The 10,277-nt window shown below is 30.2% G+C and overlaps 2 protein-coding genes across 5 annotated transcripts; both read left to right on the forward strand.

Moving 5' to 3' along the window:
- Positions 1-297: 297 nt before the first annotated feature.
- Positions 298-6,615, forward strand: LOC126858335 (pre-mRNA-splicing regulator female-lethal(2)D-like). Of its 4 annotated transcripts, none has more exons than XM_050608596.1 (6): positions 298-728; positions 1,706-2,075; positions 4,556-4,680; positions 4,780-4,958; positions 5,099-5,253; positions 5,406-6,615. In XM_050608596.1, exons 2-6 carry the CDS (start codon positions 1,844-1,846, stop codon positions 6,110-6,112), a joined length of 1,398 nt encoding a protein of 465 aa, XP_050464553.1. In that variant the 5' UTR covers positions 298-728; positions 1,706-1,843; the 3' UTR covers positions 6,113-6,615. The 4 variants fall into 4 exon arrangements, with proteins under 4 accessions (XP_050464553.1, XP_050464555.1, XP_050464560.1 ...); XM_050608598.1 differs by lacking the exon at positions 298-728 and adding an exon at positions 982-1,283; XM_050608603.1 differs by lacking the exon at positions 298-728 and having other exon boundaries at positions 1,933-3,481.
- A 1,067-nt stretch (positions 6,616-7,682) lies between these two features.
- Positions 7,683-9,968, forward strand: LOC126858414 (superoxide dismutase [Mn], mitochondrial). The gene is made up of 3 exons (XM_050608707.1): positions 7,683-7,968; positions 8,665-8,954; positions 9,444-9,968. Exons 1-3 carry the CDS (start codon positions 7,931-7,933, stop codon positions 9,770-9,772), a joined length of 657 nt encoding a protein of 218 aa, XP_050464664.1. The 5' UTR covers positions 7,683-7,930; the 3' UTR covers positions 9,773-9,968.
- The last annotated feature ends 309 nt before the right edge of the window (positions 9,969-10,277 follow it).

Genomic DNA, 10,277 nt, shown 5'->3' on the forward strand with positions numbered 1-10,277 from the left:
TAGTAATTTATGAAAGTATATTTGACTGAAAGCAACAATAAATACAAGCTTCAAATTTAAAAAAAAAATTTGTTATGATTTAATATGTAATACATATTTAATTCTATATATTAAATATGTAATATCAATATTTGCTATTCTCTTCCACAAAAGTCTAATGACATTCTTCGCAATGAAATATATATTAATTGAGGTGTATAAGCGTTTTTTGGCGTTCGTGTTAGTACGCATGCGCGAGATTTGTCCCTTCATCTCCTGGTTTATACGTATTGGGTTGTAGGTTGTAGGTCGATCATGATTGGAGCATGCGCTGGCACGCGTCCGTTTGCTCCTCTTGGGGATCGCTTGAAGGTTCATAGTTATTCATGATGATGATTAGTCGCAGCATACTTGATAGGGTGGATCGCGCGTTTTCCGCGAGTTTCCGCGTCTGATTTCCCCGCCGTATGTCAAAATACCGCGGCTAGCGTTTCGCTGCGAGCTGCACGTCGCCTCGTGCATTCGGCATTCGCTTCCGCTCGAATTGATCGATCGTGAAGAAAGAGTGAGAAAGAGAGAGAGAGAGAAAGAGAGGGAAGTTCTCTTAGCCGCACGCGGAGAATCCGTTTGGCGCTTTTTCCACGGATATGCGAGTCTTGTACGATGTTACGCGTTACGCCTCTCTTGTGATACCGAGCGAACATTTTGTAATAGCAACATCTCTGTCTGGTTCTAACTAAATGAGGCAGGTAAGTGTGAATAGTGTTTCAACGGCGAGAAAATTGTTGGAGAGAGCGCGATGCTAAAAATCGATCGCGATGAATTAGCTTCACGAACTTATCGTCTTCTGAATTCGCGATTCGAAATCCGTGAAATAGCGATTACGATATACGTCTCGTTACGCTCGATCGTTCGAAAGTGAAAAAAAGAAGGAAGGGATGAGGCACGAGTGAAAAAAAAAAAGATAAATGCTTGAGCGTGAATGTTCCTTCGTGGCAGACATGTCGACGTAATGGCGTCACGATTCTGTCTTCTGCCGGAGATAAATGCATTCCGCCTTTCTAATTGCCGCGGTAGATTCTAGCGATTATTCGCGTGACTTTAGAATATTATTTCTTTAGAATTTCATTTCAATCTTAGCTTGTTATAACGATATTACGCGCGAGTCTTGTAACGCTTTATGTATACACTTATATTATGATTAAATTGATTAGGAGAGAAAAGAGTGGACACATGTTGTATTTTTATATATTAATTCTCACAAAAAATTTATAAATTGATTCCACAAATGCAAAAACAAGCTGGTAATTTCAATCTACCAATGTGAATAAGTGTTTAATGAAATGATCTGTAGGTTAATAGATCGAGTATATATGTGTGTATATATATATATATATATATACACAATATTCGAGGATCAGACTATCATATATACTTGAAATTATGAATCTTATAATATTATAATTCAGTATATCTGCTATACAGAGTTTTTCTTTCAAATATTAGGTTGGGGAAAAAGAAATCCATTATTTTTGCGTGCCATCTATCGAAAAAATAATGGATTTCTTTTTCCCCAACCTAATATTTATTTTCAAATGATAAAAAAGAACTAATTTTTATTTAATTAATGAAATATACTTATAACTCATAATTGCAGAAAGAATAGTTTATAATTTCAAAATTTATATATGTTTGATACTAATTACGTTATATCTTTCTGTTTCAGATGAACATCTAATATCAATTGCATCACAATATTTGATCAGTGATACAATCATCGACGTAACATTAATGAATAGAAGGTTTTGTGCTCGATAAAGGCATCTTCTACAAATCAACATCCCAGCTGTAAATTAGCAGTGAAATGGCAGATGAATGCAGTGAAGTAAAATCGGCAGGACCATCCTCGCCAAGGAGTCCTCAAAGCAGTAGCACCGGTGGAAAACCTAGTAGCCCGCATTCTCCCAGGCAACCAAGACGTGTAAAGCTTACTCAGCAACAATTGGACAGCTTGACAAAGGACGAGCTAGCAGCCAAATGGCACGAACAGGACTTGTATGTGGAGTGTCTAGAAACCCAGGCGGCAGCTCAGGAAGGTACTGAGATCACACGAGTGAGACCATCTCATTCACCACATATCTTAAGCGAATTAACGATTGCCAGAACACAACGGTCTTTTATAAGAGACAAGACTCTCATAGGGACGCTAAGCATAGGGTTCATTAGACCAGTGTTTAGGATACTTTCACTAAATTGTTTATTAGGATTAAGATAATGAGAGAGCTTTAGTAAATAAGTAACACTGTAGGTATAAAATATGAATCTATTTTTATGGCTCTCTATGAGAAAGCTTAGTATACATGCGTATGTGCAGTCAGATTGTTTTAATGTATTTGCACAAGTACTAAAAAGATATAAAACTGAGATAGTATTGCGTTTCGTAATATAGTGTTGATAAACTCAATTATATATTAATTTTTAAAACAATATTTGTGATGTGTAGTGCGGATAATTAAATTAAAGATTCATATGTATAGTGACATAAAAAAAAACGCGAAAATTCTCAAGGTATCTGTGAGCATAGGTGGAGTGATAGCCATGTATATAATACAAAAGCTGGGATATATTTGTAGGCTGATATATATCCACACTAAATTTTCCTGTGAGCAATTATATTGTCAGCCATGAATGCGTAGTTAGCAAATAAAAGTGAATATGGCTGAAATAACAAGTGTTAATGTGTCTCAAGAGGCATCCATTTCTTTGCAAAAAAAGAAATGTCTGCCATCAATATTGTGGAAAACATAACTGTCTAGTTCAAAATAACATTTTTACAAGTGCCTGTGCAGTGTATCGCGTATACATCTACAGTGTAATAATCATATCGCCAAATGCAGGACAAGTGTGCGCGCGTGTATTTCAAAATACCGAATTTCTAGTTAACAAAGATGAAAAACACAGCGTTTTTATGAGGGCGCTGAATTTACAGCTCAGAGGAATAATAAGAATGGATCCATGTCACCCTTGGCCAAAATACTGCATTTGGGGTGCGTGAATTTAAATCTCTCGGTGAAGTACGCAACCACAACATTCGCCGTTACTGGAACATTACCTAATCCTATCATCTGCTCTTTCTCCCCACCCTTCTGTTTTTAAATCTACATATTTTTATATATTATCTTTTGTCCTTAAACCTTTTTCCAGTTGGATAATGGAATTTTTCATTAATTGTATTCCTAGACCAATGATCCTTCTACATATTCTCACAATGAATGCAACTTGTGTGCATGCATTTATACTTGCACCATAATGTCCGGATATCAGAAACGAATTTCAAAAATACAAACCTGTGAATTAAGCCCGGCCGGCGTCTCGTTACAACATCTATGCCTACAAGTACATGCTTGATTCTTGCGGAAGAAAAGTAACATCCACTTCTTGGTCTTGGTGGAAGTACAGAGAATCTGACAAATGGCACGTCGCAACGAGCTCCAAAATCAAAGTATGCGCCAATTAACAATGTCAGTTGTCAGGCAGTCATTGTCACATACTTATGAAAGTATATAGTTTATTTATGCGCACTTAGGTTAAAATTACAATAGTAATTTTTCACCAATACACACTTGGTTCCTATAAAAACTCTCTCTTTATATATATATTTACATATGGAAATTATACAAAATATTTTACAATTTACACAATCACACAAATATAGTATATTTACAGTCTGAGGTTTCAAACACTCTATGTGGTTCATAAATTTGTATTTTTTATTATATAAATGTGTATGTTCTCAAAGAATAGAAAATTATTACTGATTTATTTCAATTTATACAGTTATAGCTATAAAAAAAAAAAAAACTTAAATATTTATTAATATATAAAAAAATGTTATTACAATGGAAATAATGAGATATATACTTAATATTTTTTTATAATAATATATTTTATTTAATTTTTATTTATTTAACTATTTTAAGAAATAATTAACAGAAAAAATTATCTTATTCCTATTAAAATGTAGTATATTTGCATAGAAATCAAGCTAGCAATAGAAATCATACCATAAAATTTACTTTTTAATCTTTCAATTTATAAAATCCAAAAATTTATAATTAATTTTTATTTTTATATAAATATTTATTTGAATTAGATTTTAAAAATCAAATTAATATTTTTTGTCTATTTATATGCAAAAGAGCCAAAAATTAAATTTACACATAAAATATTTAAAAAAAAAAACAATTTTTAAAACGATTTTCACAAAATATAGAAATAAAAATTAAATTTTTTTTCCAAACAAAAAAAAAGCTGTTGTAGACTTGAAATAGTTTCAAAGTTTATATATTTTTGCAAATGTATTATACATCTCCTCTATATGAAATATATTTCATTACTTCACTGTAATTATTTAAAATGTAACAAATAATTTTGGTATTCTATAGGAAATATTTTTCTTGTGGGAGATATTGTGAATACATACACATCATAAATAATTCAATTTTGAGAAACACATAGATGCCATTGGATATTAAAATTCTAGAAATAGAAAAATTCATAGGCTATTCCTTTATAGGTGAACTAGCCTCATTGAGAGAATCCGAAAACAAATACAGGCAACAATATGTAGAAACATCTCACAGGGAGAAGATCTTAGTAAGGAGGCTTGCCTCTAAAGAGCAAGAATTACAAGAATATATTGTATGTAACATTTTCAGATACATTGAAATTCTAGTAAAATTTGTCTTGCAAAACTTATTTTTAATAGCCTATAATTAAAAAAGACTTCTTTTTTATTAGAATCAAATAACTGAAATGAAAGCCACCCAAGCTCCGTCCGCAGCTGCATTAAGATCTGCTTTGTTAGATCCAGCTGTTAATATATTAATACAGAAATTAAGGCAAGAATTAATAACGACTAAGAGTAAATTAGAAGATACACAAAATGAATTAAGTGCGTGGAAATTTACGCCAGACAGGTTAGCAAAAGTCTCTAGCATTTATGTATTAAAATATATACATATATATATATACATATTTATTTTATAACTATATAAAATATATGGTAAATAGAATATAATATAGAGTGCTCTTCTCACCAATTATATTTTGTTTATAGCAATACAGGGAAAAGATTAATGGCAAAATGTAGATTATTATATCAAGAAAATGAAGAACTTGGTCGTATGATTGCTAGTGGACGTATCGCTAAGTTGGAAGGTGAACTTGCCTTACAAAAAAGTTTCAGTGAAGAAGTCAAAAAATCACAATCAGGTATCCTGTTAAATATTAATTTATTTATAAATTTATACAAAGCAATTTTTATAATTACTACAATTATCAAATTATCTTTTTTATAATTGAAATGTCTTGCATGTCATATATCCGAAAATGATAGAATTTGGATACTTTCTCTCATTTTGCAGAATTAGACGAGTTTCTACAGGATTTAGATGAAGATGTGGAGGGTATGCAAAGTACTATTTACTTCTTACAACAAGAACTGCGCAAAGCTCGAGAATCTGTCACGCTATTACAACAGGAAAATGCAGCATTGAAGATGAATACAAATGAAAATAATTTATCGAACGGTTTATCACCCCATACACCTCCAATCAAAAAGGAGGAATTGGAAGAAACTCCTGCACCAGATACGAAACCTCCGAAACCGATGGAGGATAGTGATATGTGCAAAGGTGTGAGAACTTCATCGTTAACATCGGTCCAAAGTGAGCTTACTAGTGTTGAAAGAACAGAACGTGCAGAAAGAAAACTTAATCAAGCTGATCATAATGACGAGAGTTCTAGCGACTCCGCGGCATTAATTATTAAGGTTGAAAATGAGGAACTCAGTGATAGAGAAGAGGAACACGAGGAGAATCGAAACAAACGAATATTAAGGAGTAAAAGTCACAATAGAAATAGTGGTAAATCAAACGGGGAAGAGGTGCTAACGCGAACAACGCGGGGTAGGGACAGGACAAAGAGGGAGAAAAGTGCAGCCAGTAGTGATGATGAAAGGACGCACAAGAAGAAACGAAGAGAAAGTATTCTTTCTCTCGATTATAATGAAGGCGATGATGATGCTTTAGTTTTAACTAATGGCGAGACTCTACAGAGTGATCCAGAATGAACAACATGTTAGGTTGATTTTGAATTACATCTAACCAAAATGTGATGAAAATCCGCGATATGATTTGACGCATTTTCTCTGGTTCCTGTGTACAAAATTTTTCAATCAACGCCGATTGTTTACAAGACAGTGTTCGAATAAACAAATAATTAGGCATAAAGAAAAAGTAATTTCAGTACCTGTGTTGGTAATAACTTCAAATGCTAAATATTGACATTGTGACTAAAAATTAACAAACTTGTAAATACTCTTGTACTGTTAGATTAGTATAAAATTTAAAATTCATTGTTTACATCAAATTATTTGCATATGACCAAGTTACAAATTATATGACAAAAATATATCAAATAAATTTGATTGTCGCCTTATAATTTATAACAGCCAAATGCTGTAAAAGAAACCAACACAATCAGACTGTTCATATTTTGTAAATTTCTTGTATCAACATTTTATGTAAATCAGTAGAAGTTTGGTTAATCAGTAAAAATGGATGATACAAAAAATTGTCAAGAATTAATAAAAAACACCCGACCACATTTTATGTAAACAAGTAAATATTAATACTTTCAAATATATATATAAAAACGCATCATTTAAATTATATATGTAATAATTGCAATGTATATACGTATTTCTAGTAGAGCATGAGACAATATAATTCGCGCGCATGTGTTTTTATTTCTCTTCTTTATTAAATAATTGGATAGAAAAAATATATAATGATTTAAAATATAAAATAGCAATGTTTTTAGCAAAACACGTACATGAATTGATACTACAACTGATATATTAAAACTTTTAGTCTCCAAAATTGTACAAAAATTGTATTCATGGTTTTAACTTTTTCAAAAATTGTACGAAATTATGTACGATAGAGATATTATACATGTACGTATATATATATATATATATATATATATATATATATATATATATATGTGTTTTATATCAATTATATCAATTGATTGATACCTTTTTAAATTTGTGATTTTTACTTTTATTTTAAAGAGACAACGCGCATAAAGAGAAATAGAAGATATTAAATATTTATATAAATTTACATTAAAGAGTATTGTAAACTACGTATAATACATATTCCATCCCAAATTTCTGTGTAGTGCCATCATTATTATCATTCTTTTTTTAGGAATATCACGGAAGATAACAAAATAACTTCTAAGTTATAAACTGAAAATAAAAATTTTTTATGTGTATATTTTGTAATTAAATTATTACCTTTTTTTTTTTAAATTATTATTTTCTCTACATGAATTTATGTTTATATATATAAAATATGTGCAATAAGAGTATATAATAAGAGTAGATTTTAAGCTTCTAGAATATGTTTTATTTTAAAATCATTTTATAATAATATATCATTTGATATATATTTTATATATTATTAACATTAATAGTAAACGACAAACAAATATAAAAATAATAAAGAATTTATATGATTTTTTGGAAAAGTGTATATTAAATGCAAGTCTACTTATATCGGTCACATGGGCAGTAACGTATCGCATGCGTAGTAGTGCCTGGTGGAATTTGTTCTACAATCTTTCTACACTATTCTACTGGTCGCAAATCGCAACGCAATTATGGATAACGCAATATTTCAAAAGTCAATATCGCAAGTATTCGGCAAATATTTTGCCAATAGTTTGCGCTACTAGCGTGATATACTTTGCGAATGCTGAGTTTACGATAGAACTAACAGAACAGAATCGACTACTGACGTAATTACCAAATAAATCCATAAAGAGGAGCCATTGGATTATTTTCAAAAATAAAGTCCATTTTTCTACTTTTTCCATCATGTTTGCAGCAAGGCGTATTCTCGTCTCCAATACAATGTAAATATGTCAATACATTGTTTGCTTTTGTTTATGTATTATATAATTTTTAACCTAATACATAACCTTGATTTTTTGAAAATTTGCTACTAAGCTTATCATTTCTTGTCTAGCAAATTTTCAATCAATATTCATAATTTATGTAAGACAATATTATTAGGTCAACAATTTATGTGAAATAGGATTGGGGAAAAAAAATGCGCACATATGACTATGCGAATAAAATTATTAACAGTAATTAAAAAATGAACTACTTTATTTTGAATTTTTTATTCTTTTTCCTTGTGCATTTATTTACCGGAAGTTTTGTTTTATTTATCTAAAAAATTTTTAACAAACCAAAAATATTACGATGTGCTTCCTAAAATAAATTTTATATTTGTTTATCGATATATAATTAAAATTTCTATCTAGAATTTATAATAAATTTTTTATTTGATCTACAATCTTAAGTATTATTTAATTATTTGATAATTATTTTTTTGATATAAATCATAAATTATATTATTGTAATTATATTAACAAGAAATAGTGAAAATTGCAAATTAAATAAAACGCGAATAGTTTATTCTACTTATCAATTATTATATCTATATATGTTTATTTTTTATATATTATATGCTTTCTATATCTTGCATTTCTTATAAGTAATGTAATCCAACATGTTACATTATTAATGGTTGATGCAATTTGCAGCAAGGATATATTTGCAAGATCAAAACACTCGCTTCCAGAACTGCCATATGATTATAAGGCTCTAGAGCCTATCATATGTGCAGAAATCATGCAGCTTCATCATACTAAACATCACGCAACATATGTCAATAATTTGAATATTGCCGAAGAGAAACTGAAGGAGGCAATTGCAAAAAATGATGTCAATGCACAAATTGCTCTGGCCCCAGCTATCAAGTTCAATGGTGGTGGTCACACAAATCACTCGATTTTTTGGTGCAACCTTTCGCCCCATAGTGGCAATCCAGATGGTAATGATGAAAAAAAATGAGCAGAATAAACTATTAATTATTCAATTAATCTTCATATGTATGAAGATAAAATTATATGCAGAAAAGAAATCTGCATATCTGAATGAACTGAATTTGTTTCATGTGAAAATTAAAAGTAATTTTTATGATGTTTATCTTTGTAGATAAACATTTCACAGATAAACAGATAAAGATTTCTCTCTTTTTAACATTTACATCGGATTGAGATTATAGTAAAATTTAGTTAATTACATTTCTAATGATGGTATTATTTAAATGATGATAATATTTGTTATTCTTAATTAATTACATTTTATAATGTACTTTGTATAATCATTATAAGATATTTAAAAATTATAGAAAAAAAATCTGTACGTGTATATATATATTAGAATTGTTTAAAATTGATTTTTTAAAATTGTATAATATATTAATATGTCGAAAAGTGTAATTAACTTGCAGAGATACTCTATATCTATTGTCTTCTAGCCATCCTGGTGCAACAAATCGAACGAGACTTTGGCAGTTTCGAGGAAATGAAAAAACACTTGTGTGAAGCGACTGTGACTATCCAAGGTTCTGGCTGGGGTTGGCTTGGATATGATCCAAAAATGAAGTCGCTCAGAATAACGACCTGTGCGAATCAGGACCCACTGCAGGCCACAACTGGCCTTATTCCTCTCTTTGGCATCGACGTGTGGGAACATGCCTATTACTTGCAGTACAAGAATGCACGTCCCGATTATGTGAAAGCGATCTTTGACATTGTCAACTGGAAGGATGTGAATGCGCGTTTCAAAACTGCTGCCGGTTGCTAAGAGTCAATAGAAACTTTTAGTTCACTTGAATTTGTTATAAATATGGTGTCGTTTAGAATGATACCTTTTTTAGAGTTGGTATATCATCACGAATTTTCGTCACGCCTGTGATTTTCTGTATGCTTTTCTTTTTTTCAGACTTGTATTTAAGATTGTATAATTTAAACAATAATAAGTAAAAAAAATGTAAAGAGAACGAGCAACATTTATTTCATATTTTATTCTTAGATAGAATAAGACTAAATGTAGCCAGCTTTTATTTTGGGGATATCTCATAAATGCATAGTCGTTTTTTTTTTCGTTTGTTCAGTTTTTTCCATGTAGAATGTACATTTGTAAAATAAAACAATGTTGGTTTCTTTTAAATCATGAAGATATATTTACCGCATTGAATATTATTAAAATGATTATGAAAAAAAATATTCAAGATTTATCCTATTTCTAATTAGCAGAATACTTGAAAAGCATACATGAAATATGTTCACAGATATATTTCCAATGAAAT

The sequence above is a fragment of the Cataglyphis hispanica genome, chromosome 2, assembly GCF_021464435.1.
Source record: "Cataglyphis hispanica isolate Lineage 1 chromosome 2, ULB_Chis1_1.0, whole genome shotgun sequence".
NCBI classification, from domain to species: domain Eukaryota; kingdom Metazoa; phylum Arthropoda; class Insecta; order Hymenoptera; family Formicidae; genus Cataglyphis; species Cataglyphis hispanica.

Bases quoted from the DNA above. Each gene is read 5' to 3' on its own strand.
- LOC126858335 (XM_050608588.1), top strand. From the start codon at position 2,717: ATGTGTCTCAAGAGGCATCCATTTCTTTGCAAAAAAAGAAATGTCTGC. The intron at 3,027-4,555 runs GTGCGTGAATTT...ATTCCTTTATAG, and splicing joins GCCAAAATACTGCATTTGGG to GTGAACTAGCCTCATTGAGA. The intron at 4,681-4,779 runs GTATGTAACATT...CTTTTTTATTAG, and splicing joins AAGAATTACAAGAATATATT to AATCAAATAACTGAAATGAA.
- LOC126858414 (XM_050608707.1), top strand. From the start codon at position 7,931: ATGTTTGCAGCAAGGCGTATTCTCGTCTCCAATACAAT. The intron at 7,969-8,664 runs GTAAATATGTCA...TGCAATTTGCAG, and splicing joins ATTCTCGTCTCCAATACAAT to CAAGGATATATTTGCAAGAT. The intron at 8,955-9,443 runs GTAATGATGAAA...ATTGTCTTCTAG, and splicing joins CCATAGTGGCAATCCAGATG to CCATCCTGGTGCAACAAATC.